This window comes from Nyctereutes procyonoides, unplaced genomic scaffold (genome assembly GCF_905146905.1).
Source record: "Nyctereutes procyonoides isolate TBG_1078 unplaced genomic scaffold, NYPRO_anot_genome, whole genome shotgun sequence".
NCBI lineage: Eukaryota > Metazoa > Chordata > Mammalia > Carnivora > Canidae > Nyctereutes > Nyctereutes procyonoides.
The window spans coordinates 33,767,010-33,787,089 of NW_026575132.1; the positions used below are offsets into that span (position 1 = coordinate 33,767,010).

At 43.9% G+C, this 20,080-nt stretch overlaps 2 protein-coding genes and 1 long non-coding RNA gene across 6 annotated transcripts in view; 1 reads left to right on the top strand and 2 right to left on the bottom strand.

Moving 5' to 3' along the window:
- Window positions 1–340: 340 nt before the first annotated feature.
- On the bottom strand, window positions 341–13,366 carry ZNF22 (zinc finger protein 22). Of its 2 annotated transcripts, none has more exons than XM_055345326.1 (4): window positions 13,275–13,366; window positions 10,275–11,002; window positions 5,117–5,209; window positions 341–3,877 (listed from the first exon to the last, which is right to left on the bottom strand). In XM_055345326.1, the coding sequence occupies exons 2-4, from the start codon at window positions 10,921–10,923 to the stop codon at window positions 3,726–3,728; spliced, it is 894 nt and encodes a 297-aa protein (XP_055201301.1). In that variant the 5' UTR covers window positions 10,924–11,002; window positions 13,275–13,366; the 3' UTR covers window positions 341–3,725. The 2 variants fall into 2 exon arrangements, with proteins under 2 accessions (XP_055201301.1, XP_055201302.1); XM_055345327.1 differs by lacking the exon at window positions 13,275–13,366 and adding an exon at window positions 12,500–12,671.
- A 172-nt stretch (window positions 13,367–13,538) lies between these two features.
- Window positions 13,539–17,235, top strand: LOC129522848 (uncharacterized). 2 transcript variants are annotated; one of them, XR_008666996.1, is made up of 3 exons: window positions 13,539–13,674; window positions 13,960–15,997; window positions 17,046–17,235. It is a non-coding gene; the product is annotated as an uncharacterized LOC129522848 (long non-coding RNA). The 2 variants fall into 2 exon arrangements; XR_008666997.1 differs by having other exon boundaries at window positions 13,960–14,063; window positions 15,821–17,235.
- Window positions 17,236–17,378: 143 nt separating this feature from the next.
- Window positions 17,379–20,080, bottom strand: part of RASSF4 (Ras association domain family member 4) — a 32,382-nt gene continuing 29,680 nt past the window's right edge. For both annotated transcript variants that reach the window (XM_055345325.1, XM_055345324.1), the window contains one exon: window positions 17,379–18,874. In XM_055345325.1, coding sequence (XP_055201300.1) covers window positions 18,764–18,874 — 111 coding nt within the window. In that variant the 3' untranslated portion in view covers window positions 17,379–18,763. The remainder of the gene's footprint in view (window positions 18,875–20,080) is intronic.

Below are 20,080 nucleotides of genomic sequence, written 5' to 3' on the forward strand. Positions count from 1 at the left end.
TCAGGCTCCTGCATGGAGCCTGCTTCTCTCTCTGCCCCCCCCCGCCCTCATCTCTCTATGTCTATTATGAATAAATAAATAAAATATTTTAAAAAAAGGAGTTGAGGTGATATATTAAAAAAAAAGATATCAGGGGGAGAGGCTCCCACTAGGGAGGATGAACAATCAGAATAATAATTGTGATGAATTAGAACAAGGTAATCCAGGGAAATGCCATGAAATGAAATTAATTTTTTCCTAATTATACATTAGTAAAAGGGTTTTTTTGTGTGTATATATATATATATATATATAGAGAGAGAGAGAGAGAGAGACATAAAATATACAATATATAAAAATATACAAATATGTATTTTTTAATCTAAGTAAATGTGAAAGAACAAAATAATGTGTTCAGTGTAGTAATATACAATCTGAAGGGCAAGTTACAAAAGATATCTTTAACAATTCTGCCACAAAGAATAAAGTTTAAAACTGGTACTTGACTTAGCTTCAGATGTTTTAAGGGAAAACTGCCCATGATGAACATTTCTCAGTCTAAGTGTGAGGCTAAAAACAAATTTAAATAAATTTATTCTTATTACTTCTGAGTAGATATGATTTACTTACTGGAAGTTCTCAGAAGACCCGAGTCAATAAATGTGAATATTTAGTAGCATTTTTCTGTGAGAATGGATATAAACATAATACAAAAACATACACAGAGATGAATTATTGTTTCTTTTAAAGTAGTCGCATCAGAAAGTATGTGTTCATTGTAATATTCCTGTTACTTAAACTATTATTAGATCACTAATTTAGATATTTGGAGATTATTTTCAGTGCTAATTTATAAGTTTTAAGAATATAAGTCCTATCCCTTTACTCATTTTTTTTCTCTCTCCTCTCAATTCCTTTTCTCCTTCCCTCCCTCCAACTGTTAGAAATGGCAATATTCCTTCCCCTTGCAAAACATATCCATTGGAGCCCTGTCATCACAGCTAGCAAGCAGATGGTGGCTAGAACTGAGAACTTCCTATGACAGCTTTTAAAAGATCCGTGCATGACCCTGACATCCCTAGGGCTGTCCTGGCTGACCTTCCTTCCTAAGATCTAGTGGTTCAATTCTTTCTTTAACCATCTTTCTTTACTTCTCTTTGTATTGTTTTAGTTAGCAAAAGTTGGCTTCAGCAGCTTACGGCTATAGAACATAATTGAGACAACTGGTTTACCTGTCAGTTTTGACTTCATTTGACAGATGAGAAGACCTATGATCAGAGAGGAAAAATGAATTGCCTGAGGGCATATAGATTTTCCACAGAAGTGGATCTGAAGGGGCACCTGGATGGCTCAGTTGGTTAAGTGTCTGCTTTCAGCTCATGATCCCAGGGTCCTAGGATGGAGCCCTGAGTTGGGCTCCCTGCTCAGTGGAGAGCCTGCCTCTCCTTCTCCCTCTGCTGCTCCCCCTCCCAGTTCTCTCTTTCTCTCTCTATCAAATAAATAAATAAATAAATAAAATCTTAAGAAAAAAAAGAAATGGATCCGAAACTCAAGACTAATCACTCCAACTCAGAGGTATATCTCTTATATGCACTACTTCTCACATTCAACACCCTTCTTCCCCTCTACTTTCACCCTAAGTGTACCCAACCACTGAACACAAAGATGTACTCATATATGGCTCTTTGTTATAATTCAGCCTTTTTGAAGTGGGGGAAAGAGAAGCACCCGGAAAAGGACTGGAAGAATAAGTACCAGATAAGATGGTGAGTTTATGAAATGCAATGCTACTTAGGATATCTTACCTACCAGGCAAAGGTGACAAAGCACCTAGGCATTACTCTGGGATCCCTCCTCTCCTTCCCCCTCCCCCCAGGCTATTTAAGTCAATCTTTTGCTACAGGAATGTAATTGGCTTTACATTTATATTTTATTTTATTTATTTTTAAAAGATTTTATTTATTGATTCATGAGAGACACACAGAGAGACACAGAGACTCAGGCAGAAGAAGAAGCAGGCTCCCTGTGGGGAAGCTCTACATGGGGCTTGATCCCAGAACCCTGAGATCATGACCTGAGCAAAAGCAGACATGTAACCAACTGAGCCACCCAGGTTCCCCAAATTTTCAACATTTTGAGTATAGCATTTTCAAAGGAAAATACAAGTTGAATGTAGTTGAATGTGGATCAACTACAGTCTGGTTTCTATTATATCTCCTTTGCTGCCATGCAGTGACGGTTCTAGGAAATACAAGAATCCCAATGTCCTAGAACAATGAAAACTTCTGTGACTGAGTACTATGTTCTTTGCCCATGAGGTACTTTCATTAGGTGGGGATATTTCTGAGCCTAGGGATTTAATCTGCTGATTTGCATCAGTGGTGACACTTAATGTCCTCGAGAGCACTTACTAAACATGTTTCCGGGTCCTGTACAAAGCAAGGAAAACAGACCCCTGAAAATGACATGTGGTCCATCTCTAGCTCAAACAAAAAGCCATGAGGGCATCATGAGAAATAAGCCCATCATTGAATACTTGGGTTGCTTCTATCTCTTAGCTATCATAAATAATACCCACCCTCTCCCCTTTAGTTCCAGAACAGTCTCCATGGCACTCAGCTTTAACCTGCATCAATAAACTAAACAGCTTTCAACATCAGAGAAAGCAAGGGAGGGTTCAGTGAATGAAATGAGGAAAGACGGATGCCTGGCTGGCTCAGTGGTTGAGCGACTGTCTTTGGCTCAGGGTGTGATCCCCACCCAGGATCTTGGGACTGAGTCCCGCATTGGGCTCTCTGCATGGAGCCTGTTTCTCCCTCTGCCTATATCTCTGCCTCTTTCTCTCTCTCTCTCTCTCTCTCTCTCTCTCTGTCTCAAATAAATAAATAAATAAATAAATAAATAAATAAATAAATAAATAAATCTTTAAGAAAGAAATGAGGAAAGAGGATTGGTTTGTGTAATCCTATCCCTTTGCTGGCTGGTCTCCAGTTGGTTATGAGGAGAACCAGCCAACAGGGGGCAGCAACAGCATTTTGGTTTATACTCACTTCCAAAGTGAAAGCTGTGTCTACTGCTGAGTGATGCGAGATCAGATTAGACCTTTGGTCCCACTGAAATTCTTCCCTACAGAGGACGTCATCATGCTCTTCCCACTTGTGAGCATCCCTTTGCTTCTCCTCCATTCATTTTTATCGAGTTTTCAGGAAAAACTATAGATCAAGACTTGCAAAATTGTCCTAGGAGTAGCAGAGTTGAACAACCAAGATCTACATGTAAAACAGAACCTATGTTTAGATCTCTTTGGTTCTCAAAGGGCAAATAAATCCAAATTTGTGGGTGTCTATGCAACTAAGGTAGACCCAGGCATGGAACCAGAAGAGCTGGAGGCTGTGTGTAGTAGAGTCAACACTCATTCTGTCATACTGTATCCTGGCAAGTCTCCTCTCTCTTTGAGGTCAAGGAGGTTGGGACTGTTACTTTTATTTTTGATAGCCATATACATGCATTCATCTCACATGATCTAGGATGGGGTAACAAGATTTCTAAAAGAGACATCCAAAAGGCCATGAACCTTTTTGTCATATTCAACCTTGATTAAGTTACTTGAACTCTCTGAGTCTGTTTCTTTATCTAGACAGTGGGAATAATATCTGTTGTGAAAACTCAGATGTTGAAGCCCTAACCCCTTGTGTGAATGTATTAGTAGATAGGGCTTTTAAGGAGGAAGTTAAAGTTAAATGAAATCATAAGGGCGACACTAATTCAATAGGACTAGTGTCCTTAAAAGAAGAGGAAGAGACCTCGGCAGCCATTGTCGTCGTTGTCGTCGTCTTCTTCTTCTTCTTCTTCTTCATCTTCTTCTTCTTCTTCCTTCTTTCTCTCTCTCTCTTTCTCTCTGTATGGATAAGGAAGAAGCCATGCAAGAACACAGTGAGAAGATGGCTGCTTTGGAAGCAAAGAAGAGAAAACAGAAAACAGCCCTGTCAAGACCTTGATCATGGGATACTGGCCTACAAAAGAATGAGAAAGTGTTTATTGTTTAAGACACCTAGTCTGGTATCCCATTATAGCAGGTCAAGCACGCGAATATAATATCTAATGTTAGCACAGGATGCTGCAAATAATAATTTCCTTCTTGAATATCTTACATGCTTAGACTTCGATATTCAATTTCCTATTATACTTTTTCACCCAGATACTACCACAAACATCTCAAGATCAGCATTTCTTAAAACAAATTTATCTTCTCCCCCCTAAACTCTAGTTACCTGGGCTGGAAACTACCACTGTGTTTCCTCTTTTGCTCACATCTCAAATCTGATGTGTCTCCAGGCTTGTCCATTCTATCACAATATCTCTTAATTCTCTCTTCCTCAGCACTTTCCACTCCAGGAACCCACTTTAATTTCCTCCCATGTGGACTATTCTAAGAATCCTCTTGACTCTCAGTAATAGCAAGTAGTCTCCTGGATCCACATCTCTATCTTTCAAATCATCTAGAAAAAATATTCTCTCCAAATTACCAACTTAAAATCTCTTCCAACAACTTTTCATTTTCTAATTTTTGAGGGTCTGGTATTGCTTGGACATGAAAATGATATTAAGAAACTGTGTGTGTGTGTGTGTGTGTGTGTGTGTGTTTTAAAGTCTGCAAAGTCCTTAAGATGCTCTAAATCTGGCTTTAAGTTGAAAAACACAGAGTGTTGGGTTATTTAAAAATTGGAAATGGCTGTCTTCTAAAAATGACATAGACTCTATGTGTGTGTATTTTATAATTCAAAGAGTGTAAGAGAAGAATTAGGTCATTAAAAAAAAATAATCATCCAATATAGGGGAAGGTGAGGTAAGTGGCCTTCCAGGACCCTTCAGACCTGAGAATCTCTGATTCTTTAAAGGTTGATGCCATTTTTTACATTTGTTTTTTTTTCATTCACTCAACAAATAGAAGTGTGTGCCTTGTGCAAGGCTAAAGAATGAATTACACAATGAGCAAGGACCTCCAAGGGAATAGAAAGACTGAAGAAGAGATAGAAGGACAGCAGATGGGGGAAGAATCAAGTTCTAGGTGGGATCTCCAGCAAGGTAGGTATGGTATCTGACAGCCAGGCTAAAAAGTCCCCAGAACTCTCCTTACCTCTTTCTTTATCCTTCTTTGTGTGCTTCTGTCTTGGCCATTCTTCATTAAAACTGTGGCTTGAATGACTACTATAAGCCAGGAGCTCACAGTCTAGTAAGAGAGAGGAAGAATGAGAGAGCTTGAAACATGGATCATTACAATTCAGTTTACAGGAAGAACATCTAAGAAAGATTCAAGGCTGACTTCCTGGAGGTCTGACTCTGAGTAGGTATTGGGCAAAGCAAGATAAGCAAAGTTATAGAGCAGTTTGGAGTTGCTGTCACTCAGTGTGGAGCAGGGAATGAAAGGAAATGAGATGTGAGGCCCAAGGTAGGAAGTGAAGCCGTGTAGGTCCGAATAGGCCAACTTGGTTTCTTCTGGGGGAGTTTTTCATTTAACAACATGGTTGTTCTACTTCACGGGATCATCGCCTTTCAACCTATGCTCTAAAAATCTTTATGCAACTCACCTTAACAAACTGTCTCACTCTTAAGGTAATATTTAAGGCTCTTGTGGAGGCCCATTCTAGCTGTATCTCCCACATCTCTTAGATGAAACTGAATTGTCAATAAAGCAGCTACTTGCTGTTCTCTGAGCATTCTTCTGTGCTTTACAGCTTCCACTCCATCATATAGCTCTGCCTCTCCCCTTCTTGCTCCTCTCACCCTGTCATACATGCAAGCTTTACATTCTTAAAATTCTACTCCAAGTGTGGCAAACTGGTTAGAAGAGTAGTGACTAAAAATCTGAATTTTTGGTTTCTCTTGGAAAATCAAGAGCTGGTATGTGTGGGCCTGAATGTCCGCATGGCAACAAGTGGCTAAAATGGAGTTGGGTTATCCTTTAGAGGGGCACATGTGCTGCAGTTTACAGAACAGGTCTTTTTAGCTTAGCTGCCTAGCTTCTACCACCTTTTGGGTTTCCATTCCCTAACCTGATAAATGTCATCCCTTTCACAATATATTCTCCCAATTTGAATGACAATCATACCATATACTCATCACCTGTTTTAATATTACTTTAGAAAAATATAACTTACCTTTGCTTCTGGTCTTTTATATATGGCCAGTGCCCAACACATTTTTATTTCCTCAACAAAATGAAAGCACTCTGCCTCCCTAATATGGAGTATAAATACCGTGTTTGTGGCTATGTACGTGTATTTTGAAGAGGGACTCATATTACCTGTCAAAAAAATCATAGGTTCTTAAATTTCCTTTAAAAACGTATTAGATGGTTCTTGCCCTTTATAGGCATCCTTTTCTCTGTAAGTCTTGACTCATTTAACAGAAATTTCACAGATGAAGACATAGACATGGCCAACAAGCACATGAGAATATGCTCCGCATCACTGGCCATCAGGGAAATACAAATCAAAACCACAATGAGATACCACCTCACACCAGTGAGAATGGTGAAAATTAACAAGGCAGGAAACCACAAATGTTGGAGAGGATGCGGAGAAAGGGGAACCCTCTTGCACTGTTGGTGGGAATGTGAACTGGTGCAGCCACTCTGGAAAACTGTGTGGAGGTTCCTCAAAGAGTTAAAAATAGATCTGCCCTACGACCCAGATCCAGCAATCACACTGCTGGGGATTTACCCCATAGATACAGATGCAGTGAAACGCTGGAACACCTGCACCCCAATGTTTCTAGCAGCAATGTCCACAATAGCCAAACTGTCCGGAAGGAGCCTCGGTGTCCATCGAAAGATGAATGGATAAAGAAGATGTGGTTTATGTATACAATGGAATATTCCTCAGCCATTAGAAATGACAAATACCCACCATTTGCTTCAACGTGGATGGAACTGGAGGGTATTATGCTGAGTGAAGTAAATCAATTGGAGAAGGACAAACATTGTATGTTCTCATTCATTTGGGGAATATAAATAATAGTGAAAGGGAATAGAAGGGAAGGAGAAGAAATGTGTGGGAAATATCAGAAAGGGAGACAGAACATAAAGACTCCTAACTCTGGGAAACGAACAAGGAGTAGTGGAAAAGGAGGTGGGTGCGGGGGTGGGGTGACTGGGTGACGGACACTGAGGGGTGCACTTGGCAGGATGAGCACTGGGTATTATGCTATATGTTGGCAAATTGAACTCCAATAAAAAAAAAAGTATTGACTCATTTAAAGTAAAAGAGAACCTATCTTTAAATTTATGGGAGTAATACTTTTGTCACTGACAATTTCAGATTCCATATAATAGTTTCTCTGTCTCTGGCAACCTAATCAGTAAATTCTAAACAACGTCCCAGGCTTCATGCTAAGCTCTCTACCTGCATTTAATTCCTTCCACAAGTCAACCTTAAGTATCTTCTTTAATTTATTCAAGAGCAATTATTCAAATTGACTAGTTGCTAGGTAATTAAGATGTAAACCTAAATAGGCTGACCCCAGGGCAGTCTTCATCATTAAATCTTGCCCACCCTTACCAAGGACTAGTATTCTCACAGAGACCCCATTTTATGCAAGCACATCACTACCTACCTCCCACCCCCCACCCCACCAAGTAATGGATTATAGCAGCAATTCTCAAGTGTGTCCTGGACCACCATATTGGCATCACTTGGGAGCTTGTTAGAAATGTAAATTATCTGGCTACAGCCCAGACCTGATAAATTAGCAATTCTGCGAATGGTCCCAGAAATGTGTTAACAAGCCTTTCAGGTGATTCTGATGCACCTTGAAATTAAGAACCACTGGGCAGAGGTCCCTCCTCTGTGCTTGCAGGGCACCTTGTTCTTGCTTTCCTAGTTTCTCAGTTCCTCCACTTGACTACTCATTTAAAGTTCTTTAAGACGGACTTGATTTATTTCTACCACACTTACAAAATGACTGAATAGATGACTGTGGCAGGCCAAGATATTTAACAACACTCCTTACTCATTAGTGTAGGGTGAATGAAATTTCAGCAATACTTAAATAATAACCTTGGAGTTTTTTTTTTTCTCTTCCCAAAGCATCCAGAGATGGGGTAAGAAAGGAGCCTGCCAGAGGAATAAAAGAATTCAGTCTAGTAAACCTGAGTGTTGATGGAAATTCCACAGGATATTGAAGGGGAGCATACTTTCATACAAAACTGTATTCAGAAGCAGAGCCTATCAGATTCACATTCTCCTGTAACTCAATTCCTAGTAGTGGAACACATCCTTTAATTAACTTAAAGCAGCAATGATTTGTCTCTTGTAAGATGCTCATAAAAGGAGATGAAGACTGCCACAGTGCACATTAATTACTACAGGAGGCTACCCTGTTACTGACCTGTTTGCTCCTAGTTTTAGGGCTCTGAGAAGACATGCATACCAAACTGGGAATACATAAAAACCTGAAGAGTATTTGCTTTACTTCTATACAGAATGTAAGTGTATTCAGGGTAAAAATATAAATTTTGAAATCTAGCAATATACAGAGGTTTTTCTGTTGCAGGTTGCTGTCAAAATTTGCAAATTATTAAGGTGGTGTTGGTCCCAGTCAGAAGTTACTCCAGACACAAAACTGCTATAATACTGAGGGCAGATCCTCAAAAATGGCCCTATAGCCATGCCCCTGCTACAAAGTGACTTGGTTGTGATTAATAGGATACCTGCTAAGTGGTCAAAGATCAAGTTATCTTTTTGTAAAAGATAACTATAATCACCTCATAGTCCCAAAACACTTTGTGGATATTCTGTTGGATGAAACTTATCAACAAGACCATCTTCTATGACTTGGACTCAAATGCAAGGCCAGGAGGGGGGCAAAGTTCAAGCTTCAGGAAATCAATAACACACAAAGCAAGTGATTTTTCCAAAACCTGTGATTTTAGGTGTTGTCTATATCATTAAAACAATTTCCCAAGGGCAAAATAATCAGGAGGTAGTAGTATGCAAAATATTCCATTTTGTTTTATTTTTATGGATAACTGTCATTAATACAGCAGGAACTGGTATGATTATAAAAGATACAAAAAAAATCAGAAGAATGTTAGCATTCAATAGAAATTAAAACCTGAGCTGAAGGCTGATCAGAAAGTCTGACTTTTGGCACTGTTCTGATGAAAGTTAAGAAACATGTATGCTTGACTTCATAAATAATTCATATTAAATCAGAGAAAGTTAGCTTACATTTCAAAATCTACACATTGAACTACAATGCACCAACACTTTAAATGATTTTCACTGTTGACAAACATTTAAGATAACCAGTGTTATCTAAAACTCTCAAAGGGGGTACACAGGGAAGTGTGTAAATTGTAGATTTCTAATTAACAAGTGGAGATGTGTTGGTATAATATGGTTTGATTATTAATTCATGTAGATCTAAAAGGCTAGCTCCGTTTGTCAGAGCATAAAAGAATGCCAAAAGACAGAGGCATGGGGATAGATCAACATAAATCCACCCCAATTTCTGGAAAACAAGTGATACAGTATAACACCAAAGAACTGTGCTCCTAGGAATAGGAGACTTGTGGTCTAATTGTTTTCACTTTGGCTTCTAGAGTATCTCTTACTAAGAATTTGGTGAAAAAGAGGGAAATTCCTTTGATTAATAACTGTCCATAAGAAGTAGGGAAAAAAAACAACAAAAAAAGCTAACAAAGTGATGGGCATTATTGATTAAAAATCTGAACATGAATACATGTTGTTATGTTCAATCTGGAGTCATACTTACAAACCAATGGTTAATATACTACAAAACTTTACAAACATAAAATCTCCTCATCGGTCGCAGAACTTCCAAACTAATGTAATTAATTTCTTCTCCCTTTTAATTACTCCTTTCACAGAAAATCCTAAAACTGAGGAGTCACCAGAATACCTGCACTTTTACATGTGTCATCAAAAACATAGTTGTTTTTGTCAAAATGATGCAGGAAGCAATATCACAGGAGTTCAAGATCTTAAAGTCTCTCAAAACATAGTTTCAGTTTTTTTGTACTCCAAGTTACATAAAAAAAAAAAAAAAGAGAGAGAGAGAGAGAGAGAAAGAGAACAGGTGGACTCATAGTTTCTTTCAGCCCAATGTCGGCAAATATCCAATGTCTCCATGCTAGGAAAGGATACAGTATTTAAGTGGTCTATTACAAAATATCTCCAGTTCTAAAAGAGATAGCTTTTATTTATTTTTAAAAGAAGGTTGAAGCAGTGCCCTTTACTTAGTTTAGCGGAGACCAGCCACTGACTTCCTACCTGTACCAGCTTTCCAGGATGACACTAAGTGAGTTTTTGACCTAATACTTTTGCCTCGGGTTTTACGAGGTTTCTCTTCTTTGTGCACCTTCGTGTGCTGCCTAAGATGAGAGCTCTGGCTGAAGCATTTGCCACATTCACTGCATTGGTAGGGCTTCTCCCCTGTGTGGGTTCTCTGATGTTGAATAAGGTGGGAACTCTGGCTGAAACATCGGCCACACTCATCACACTGATAGGGTTTTTCTCCAGTATGAATTCTCTGGTGCTGAATGAGATTTGAGCTCTGTTTAAACCTTTCTCCACACTCATCACATTTATAGGGTTTTTCCCCGGTATGGATCCGCCGATGCTGAATGAGGTTAGAGCTCTGAAAGAAACTTTTTCCACAATCGGCACATTTATGGGATTTCTTTCCAGTGTGAATCTTCTGGTGTTGAAAAAGGGTTGAGCTCTGACTAAAACTCTTTTCACATTCAGTACATTTATAAGGTTTCTCATCCAAGCTTCTTCGCAGTCTACTCAAGCTTGAGTCAAATCGAACAGTCATTCCCCATTTTTGCCGCTGCCTGCCTGTTTTGCGTGGGTTCTCACAGGCTTTTCCTTGGCTCGAGCTCCGAGAAATACTTCCCTTTGGTTTTCCTAACCGCATGGTGATGAGCCAAATGTATTCTTAAGAGTCTGCTCTCTTCTGAAGTTTCACTTCCTAGTGCTACACAGCTCAGAATTTTCTGTGTAGAAGAAAAAAAAATAAGAGCCAAGATAGATCATTGTTGTTATTATTCAAATTGAACCCATATTGTTTAATCTTCAACCCACTGAAATTGCATCCATGTTTAAATAAAAAATGTATCCAATACATAAGAAAACAAAGACAATTTGGGGGGAAAAACATTTGGAAAATAATTCTAATAATTCCCAGGGTTTCAACTTAATAAATATCCCCAAATTTTGACCCAATTTACCTATAGAGTTTTTGTCTGTTGGGATAGGACAAAATAAAAATAATGCGAAATGAAGTAAGTTTTTATTAAGGCATTATCAAGTAAGTTTTTATTAGGCATTATCAAGTGAATATATAACTCTGAAGGATTAACGGGTGGAGACAACATAGTATATTAACGGGAACAGAATAACTCCGAAAGACAACCTAAATTTAGGTAATAAACCATTACTACATTTTAATATTTACTCCTGTGTTAAAGTTCTACTTACTGGTGACTATTTTAGGCATCCAGATTAGAAAGAAATGACAAATCATAGCACTTTATTAAATATTTTTGTCTATGCTTCTTTCGCCATTCTACTTTCACAGCATGGATACAACCTGGCTCTAACTTTGCAGCATGAGTTGTTTTGAAAGTAGGAACTACCCTATAAAGAGTTTCTGGAAGTCAATTCAGTAATCCTGAATGAGAAAATGTAAACGAAGAGATGCTTTATAGGTTTGTTTTCCCTAGATTCTAATGATCCAAATGAAACAAAGGAATTGTTTCTGGAGAAGAAAAGAAATCAAGAACTTTTACTGGATAGTGGAATGAAACTGGGTAGAAACAAAGAGTGGTGAGTAGAACTCAAGAAACGGAGGAGGAAAAAAGTAGTTTACATGCAAAAATAGAAGTTTTAAAATACCCAAATGCTGCAAAAACTCAAATTAGTTTCATGTATTCACTTATAAGGTCGTTTAAAATAATGGCTATAAACAAACCTATAAGCCACAAACTCCAAATAGGTGACAATGTGGAATAAGCGAGGCTGCAAAAGTAATAAAATTATTGGAACTATTTTCCACATCTTATGTCAGGAAGTAGACTTTAAAATGGGAATAGTTACTCTGGGTCTCTGCATCAAGCTTATAAAGCAAATAATGGAAAATACAAATTATATCATTGTTCTTGCCTTTCTTTCCTTCATCTGTTTGTATAATTCAGACTCCAGGCCTGGTAATGCTGAGGACTTTACCTGGATATTTAATAATTCTCTATGTTAAAATTACGGTCAAGTATCGGAAAGAGCCAAGTGCATACAATACCAAGCACCGAGAGAGCACTCATTACTCATTAACTTTAGTCAGTATTTGCAGAATATCTAGTTCAAGGAGGCATTTGTTAGGTACTTGGTGTAGATGATGAAACAAACAGCTATAACAGAAATCATACACTGAAAAAATCATTTTGGACACTACAGAAATCAGATGTGGTAGGAAACTCTGAGACCACGTAACCCACCGAGGCCACTACTCGTGACGAAATCGCGGATGCAGACACTATTCTATGGTACTTAATTCGCAGAGCAGCTTTATGCGGTGATGCCCACTTTACAGCTACGGAAAGGCAGGCCTCCTTCGGCCAGGTCCCCAGCCCCGGGCAGCCTGATCCCAGAGCCTGTCCGCTTGACGGCGGAACGGCGGGGCGGCGGGGCGGCGGGGCAGCGGGGCAGCGGGGCAGCGGGGCAGCCACAGCTTTCAACGCCCAGCGCGGCGCCGGCTGCGGCCGGGCTGGCTGCGGCCGGGCTGGCTGCGGCCGGGCTCGGCCTCACAGCCGGCAGGTGCGGGTATCACCGCAGACCTGGGGGACGAGGGCCGCCGTCGTGCCAACACGCGTACCCGGAATGGACCCGCTTTCTGCTACGTAGAACTGGGAGGACAATAAAGCTGCTACATCATCGGGTGTTAGAGGCGCAAAGGAGTCCGTATCCGGAGGTCTCCTAGCAGCCGCGTGCTACCCAAGCACTGGTTCAGAGTATCTAGTCCTGCAAAGCGCCGGGCGGCGGCCGGCCTAGGGACCGCGGCCGGAGCAGCAGGGGCCCCGCGCAGGCCTCCGCCCGCCCAGGCCTCCGCCCGCCAAGCCCCGCAGGCCGGGCCCGCCCGCTCCCTCCGCCCCCCGCCCCCGCCCCCGCCCCAGCCCCGCGCCGAGCCCTCCCGGCGGCTCCCGGAGAGGGGGTCCGGGTCCGCGGCGCCCGAGCGGCCTCGACCACCGCGCCGCGCGCCCCCGGCCCACTCACCGCGCAGCGGGCCGCCGCCGCCGCCGCCGCCGCCGCCGCCGCCCTGGCTCGCTCGCTGGCTGGGCGCCCCTCGCGCCGCCGGAAGTGCGGGCCGCGCCGTCTGTCGGCGCCGGCGGCCGCTCTAGGAACGTGGCGGGGGCGACCCTCTATGGTGCTGGGCCCACCGGAAAGGAGGGACCCAGACTTTCTCCTTGCTTTGCTGCCCCGCCCGCCGCCCCGAAGGCATCTCGAGGGCTGCAGGACGCCAGACCCATGGCCGCGTCCCTTTGTGGGTGCGAACTGGCCTCCCTCCCGGGCGGCTCACTGCAGCCCCAGCAGTCGGGGCCTTGAGAGGCGGCAGCAGCCTGCCCAACCGCTAGACCTCCTCCCTCCTCCGGGTGTCGAGCGCTTCATTCTAGAGGTGCTCCCAGCTCGGGGAAGCCCGCAACGGGCTGTGGAAGCGGAGGAGGGCGGGGGGGGGGGGGGGGGGGACGGGCACTGAGGAGGGCGCTTGATGGGATGGGCGCTGGGTGTTACAACCAAATGTTGGCAAATCCAGCTCCAATAAAGACAAATGAAAAAAGAAAAAAGAGGTACTCTGGGGAGAGCTGCAACTGTTACTGATATAGTCACCTGTGGTTTTTTGAAAATGTTTCCTTAACGGAGTAAATGTCAACTGTTTTTTTTTTTTTTTTTTTAATTTCAGGGGTAGGTGCACCTGGATGGCTCAGTGGTTAAGCTTCTGCCTTCGGCTCAGGTCGTGATCTCGGGGTCATGGGATCGAATACCCCATACGGCTCCCCGCAGGAAGTATGCATGTGTCTCTGCCTGTCATGAATAAAAAAAAAAAAAAATTAAAGATCTTTAATTCTGGTGTAGTTTCTAGTGTAGTTAACTTACAATGTTATATTAGTTTCAGGTAAATTTTAAGATCTTAGTCCGCTTTGTTAAGCCACTATGAATGGGCAGCATCCAGGAAGTAGAGAGATGCTCCAAGGAGTTGTACAAAATGGAAAGTTTTTTTTTTTTTTTATAGGAAGGAGGGTGGGAAACATTATTAGCAAAAGGAAAAAAGAAAGATTGTTATATTTTGGTGGAGAGGGATGGAAAGGCAGAGTCTTTGTCATATGGATGCCCTCACTAATGATCATCAGAAAAGTTCAGATGTTACAAGACCACATTCCTGGCATAAGTTGAAACTGTAACTAAGTCTTGGTTTCTTTAGGGGAGGGGAGCAGGGGCAAAAGACTCCATTTTGGGCTTAACACCTTAATTATCACCAAAAAGTGTCTGGAAGATGGGAATGATCACACTCCACAGATAGGACACCAAGGCTTAGAGAAGTTTACTCAGGTTCACACAGTGTGTTTAGTGGAAGATCAAGGATTGGGAGGAGTCTTTTTGGCACCACGGTCTCCTGACTTTAAGCCTGCCCCCTCCTTTCTCTTTGAGAATGATCTCTCTTGGTTCTCCTCTCTCACAAGCTCCTCCTCCTTCTCTGACAGCCTGGCAAGTGCTGGGTTATCTGACCTCTCTTCCTTTCTCTGTGCCCTCATTCCCCTGTAGAGCTGCTTCAGTCTGATAGCTTCAAATGCCATCTTATATGCTAAAGACTCCTGACTTATAACTCTAGTAGTCCGACAATGGGATGCAAATATTATTGAACTCCAGACCTGTATATCCAGTTGCTTATTCTGGGGCCATTTGCGTATGTGATGGACATCTTGAACCTAACATATGTCCCAAAGGAACTTCTGACATTCACCCAACCAGTTTCTTCAACAGTCTTCATCCTAGCAATTGGCAACTCCTTTTTTCTAGTTGCTCAGGCCGAAAATCTTGATGCCATTCTTGTCTCTTCACCCCCAACCCAAACTCAATGAAATCCTGAATTCTGGTATCTCTGTCTTCAAAATATATCCAGGATCAAGCCACTTTCCACATCTTCACTGCTCTATCCTCCACCAAGCTGCTGTCATCTCCTTGTTGGCTGGGCTTCTCTGGGAAACCACCTGGCAGGGACCAGTGTGCCCTTGAGCCTGGTTGTATCTGAAGAGCTCATTCTAGGAAGGGAGTACACACATGGTACAGAAAAGCCCTGTCTCAGCAGGGAGCACTGCTGCATTTGGCAATAATTTAAGGGAGGATGGTCACATGTATGGCACAAGTGCAGTAACAGGAGTGATCCATCTCCTAGAAAAGGGACCCTGAACAATGGTTCTGTCCACCAAGCTTGAGACTTTGTTTCCTTTGGGTTCCCTGGGAAAGGAAACTCTAGGGATTCCCATTCCTGGGTTTGCAGAAAACATCTCTATTAAAAGCATGGCCAGAGGGGAGCAGAGCCCCACCCTGCATGTTGTGAGTCCAGGGGCAGGTCAACAGCTGGCTTTCTTCCAATCTCAGCCTGTGGGGTCTAAATACAGCACGTGCACATTTGTTGTTTTCATACTTAGAATGAATTGGCTCTGACTGTACTTCCTGCTTGATCACAGTTGAGGACTAAGAGGCAGGGGGGCTGCTGTCCATCCGGGCACCTGAGAAGAGTTCTCTCTCTCCTTTCTCCACAGCTGCAGGGTACCTGTGTCCTGCCCACCAGGGGACAGATTGTGCATTGCTGGCTCCTCCACAAATCACCTGGTCAGACTGGATGTGCTTTGTTTCCATGGGACTAAAAGGTCCAGATGTATCCTGGGTGAACACATGGCTTTTTTGTGATGGTGGAAAGGCCTTTAATCCATTTTCTGGTAAACATACCTGCAGGTGGCATATGGTATCACATGAGAAAAACAAGCTGTTTTTTGGTTCCTTCTGATAATTTGTTCTGGGCAAACTACCCTGTTTTTCCTGCGTCCAGTACTTTTGCAATCATGTTGATTTCATCCTTTGTTTATTATTTTCTCTGGTTCCTGAGACTGGGAAGATAGTCCTGTTTTAGGAGAGGACATTCACTCACCGGAATCTGTACTTTGTTTTGGCTACTTTTATTGCCTGAGATACTAGTTAGTGAGGGAGCACATGAGAAATACTGTAAGCTCTTTGGAGAGGAAAATAGAGCTCCTGCATTAACCAGCAGGAAGCCACAGAGCCTAGCAGAGAAAGTCTGCAATTGTGGTGTCATGGTGAGCTGAATTAGCAGCTTTTTAAATTGCTTCTGAAAAGCAAATACACTGTTGATAGAAAGATTGGCTAACCCCTCAGCTGACTGTAGAGGCCTACATTTTTCCCTTTCCTGTGCAACTTGCTAGTGTTTTTTTCTTAGCTGTGATATTCAGAAGTTAGTTTTGATAATGTCTATTTCAAAGGTGGTCTCATCTAGATAGGCCTTAAATCGTATTTTAACAATTGCAAAAAAAAAAAGAACATCCTAAACATGAAAAAACTATGAAGCAGAACCAGCAAGTACTTTCAGAGGGGGTCCTGATCTGATGGTTTGCCGTGTGCAGGGCCCTATCCTGCTCCTAACCTGGCAGGTGTTTCTCAGGCTGGAATGCCAACTGTTCCAATCTGGGCTCAGCCTCCAGGGCCCCTTCCAGGGCTCTATACCAGCTCTATCCTCTGTGGGCCCCCTGGCCCTCCTGGGTATCTAGTTTGCTTCTCCAATTGAGGATAACTCTGAACACCTCCTATTGAGGTGAACCGTGGCTCTTTGTCCCTCCAGGAGTGAGCACTAGCCTGGCACAATTACTGCTGAACAATGGATTGGCAGTTGTCCTAGACCTGAGCTTGTAAATATGTGCTGGGGAGTAGAACGACCTGGGAAGGCTGTTTGATTTGTTTTCTTCCCTCTCTTAGGTACTACTGCCGTCCCATCCGAGCCCCTGCGTGGAAGATTCCTATGGTCCTCTGAGATGCTGATCCTATTGCTCATCATCCAGGCTGCTCACAGACTCCCATCAGTGATTCTTCCCCTGTGCCCTTTGGCTACCTTTGTCCTCAGGCCCCACACTAGTCTGAAATGCACTGAAATGAAGGAGTCACTTTGGGATCTAGAGCAGCAGGCTGTGGCTCAGCTTTGGCTCTGTTGCCAAATCTGGCCACATATATTGTAGGATAAAAGTTTCAGAGGTTAGAGCTGGGAGTCAAGGTTGACACATAAAAGCAAAAAGAAGTCTTGGTCCTAACTCCTTCAGTTGAATAGAGCACGCCTTTATTGAGTACCTAGGAAACTAGAAAGGAAAGGAGCACAGAGATTATAGATACAATAGGGGATCTCCCTGGGGCATCTCTGCATGTCTCTGCGACAATGGAGCTAGGTCTGGGAAATCCTGGCATGAAGTTCACCCTGAACGGTGGGTCCACACAGCATGGCTGCTCCCAAGCTCTGCTCTTTATGGGGGCCAGTAAGGAGCCATTGCATGGAACAGAGCTGGAATGAATGTCTCTTATATTTGGAGGATTTTATAGTTCTTCTCTTTAAATCTGCTATCCACAGGCCCCAGTGGGAAAAGAATTTGGGCTTCAACTTGCTCTGTTCTGGACAAACACTTCACATGACTGATGTAAACTGTTGCATAGTTTTGCAAAGCCTTTCCTATTCTTTCCAGAAATTCCCCATCAGCTGATGAATCCAAATTGTTCTGGCCCCAGGGAATTTAAAGCCCTTTCTCCTCATTGTGCCCCTTTGATAGGAAGTGTAGAGAGTGGAGGAAAAAGCCCAGAAAGGGCAGGAGGCACCCATCCATGGGGCAGTGGGGATGAGGACTGAACATTGCCTTCTTGAGCCACTGCCTGAGCCCTGGACTCCACTGCACATGGGCTGGCATCCTTCCAATGTCATGTGGACCACCTCCTCTCTGTGATCAAAGTGCCATGTTACCCGCAGTAAAGCTCCTTATAAGAATTCCTTCAGGTCTCATAGAGGTAGTTAAAAGCCAGGGCTGCAGAGAAAGGATGGGATGCTCATGGTCTTATTCCCGGTCTGACCTCTGCTGCCAGGGTGCTAGGCTATGCAATGCTCCTTGAGTGGCATTGAGGCTTGGAGGCCAGGGATGCCATGGGGAAGTGACGGCCAGAAGCAGGGCACATCCCATATCTACTGGCATCTCCAGCTTTTCCCAGCAGAGTCCTGAGCAGCAGCACGAGGTGAAGGCAGACAGGGATCTCATGGTTCATGTGGATGAGGAGGTCAGGGGCTTGTGGCCATGCAGAAACTCTGGGCCAGGCACTTGGAAAGCAGATAGAGCATACATCCCATGGGCTCAATCAGGTACTGCTCTCCTGAGCAAGACAGGTGTAGCATGAATAGGACTGGCCACACCATCCAGCCACATAATGTGGCCAGTGCCCCAACTCCAGGGCTGCTTACTGCACAGGCAAGCCTCACACACATAGACCCCACCGAGCAAATTCGTGGCTCCGCAGTCCTGGCTCTGGGCCCTGTGAGTGCTCAGAGAGCCAGGGACATGTGACTCATGGTACTTAGGCAGGTAGACATGTAGAAACACAGGTGCTAGATTCTTCAGCAGGTGGCTCTTGATCAGTGTGACCAATCAGGGCCTGGCCACCCACACTCAGTGTGCATTGGCTGTGGGAGGCTTCCGGAGAGGCTGGCACTGGCTGGCTACTTGGTCTCTACCAGCTGCTCCAGACGCTGCAGCATCGTCAGACGCAGGGCTTGGAACCTAGATGAAGACACAGCCAAGAGGACTCACTGACACTGGAACACACAGGGACAGGGGAACAGAGTGAGGGACTGCACAGATGACTGGGCCAGGAGACCCAAGGCTGATTAGTGGCTACCATCTCTTCTCCACCAAGGAGAGGGAAGAGCCAGGCCCACACCCTGTAAGGCCAGTGGCTTAGAGGAACAGTCAGACAGGGCTGCAGACCCCGCCAAGCTTCAAAAGCAGAATGTGCTGTTTCTATCTAAAGATTCTCCAGTATAGAAAGGAGCATGCTGGAGAGGACAGGGTGGCAGAGCAGGGATTGGGAAGCCTGAATTTAGGCCCAGGCTCATCAGTGACCCAGGCTGCAACCTTCCTCGCCTCAGGCCTCGGTTTCCTCTCTGTGCCCTGAATAGACTGGCCAGGTGACCCCCCAGGTCCCCTTCCAGCTCCCAGACCCGACAGCAATACAGCAGACTGCATGGTGGACTGTCCCCTCTGATTGGGGGTCTCTGCTGACTTCCCAAATGGGACCTCACTGCACAGAGGTGAGGGGTGGGGTTGGGGGCTTAGGGCAGGGCTGTGGCTTTTCAAAACTCATTCAGCCAAAAACTGGAATCCAAACCAGTCCGCCTACTACAGGCCCTCTCACCGTGAGCAGACTGCCTCCTTCCCTTCCTTAAGGGGGACTCCAACCCTGGCCCTGACTGAGTGCCCCATGTGCTCTCCCTGCCCCATCCTTCACTCTGCAAAAGGACAGAGCAGTCACTGGCCAGTGCAACTTGGCTAGCCTCACCCAGCTGGGCTTTGATTTAGCTTCCCCAGGAGCCAGCAGGTGACACCTGCTCATGCTCACCTTTCCATCTAACAGGTCGGGTCCCTTGCACCTAAAAGCATCAGCTGATACAGAAAGTTCCAATGGCCACTGTTTTTTGGCAGGCTCAGAATTCCCTCTAGCACAAAAGGCCCAGACCAGGCTGAATGTGCCCTGAGCAGACCCTCTCCTCAGTCACTCTTCCAGGGCTCTATTATCAGTAGAACTTTTTACCCTGGTCCAGCACCCACCCGCACTCCTGTCTGACTCTCCTGCTCAGTTTCAGCAGCTGCGCCCTTCCCATGCTGGTGAGGTGCTGAAGCCAGATGGGTGGTTTGCACTGTGTCCTGCCATGTTCACAGGCTGTCACCCCAGCTTGATGTCAATAGTGAGCAGGGGGCCAGAGGGCG

What these genes read in the sequence shown, in the direction of transcription:
- ZNF22 (XM_055345326.1), bottom strand. Translation starts at nt 10,923, where the DNA reads ATGCGGTTAGGAAAACCAAAGGGAAGTATTTCTCGGAGCTCGAGCCAA. An exon ending in ATCCTGGAAAGCTGGTACAG is followed by an intron (nt 5,210 to 10,274) that starts GTAGGAAGTCAG and finishes CTCTCTTACTAG; the next exon opens with ACTGTGAGCTCCTGGCTTAT. An exon ending in AAAGAAGGATAAAGAAAGAG is followed by an intron (nt 3,878 to 5,116) that starts GTAAGGAGAGTT and finishes TTATCCATACAG; the next exon opens with AGAGAAAGAGAGAGAGAGAA.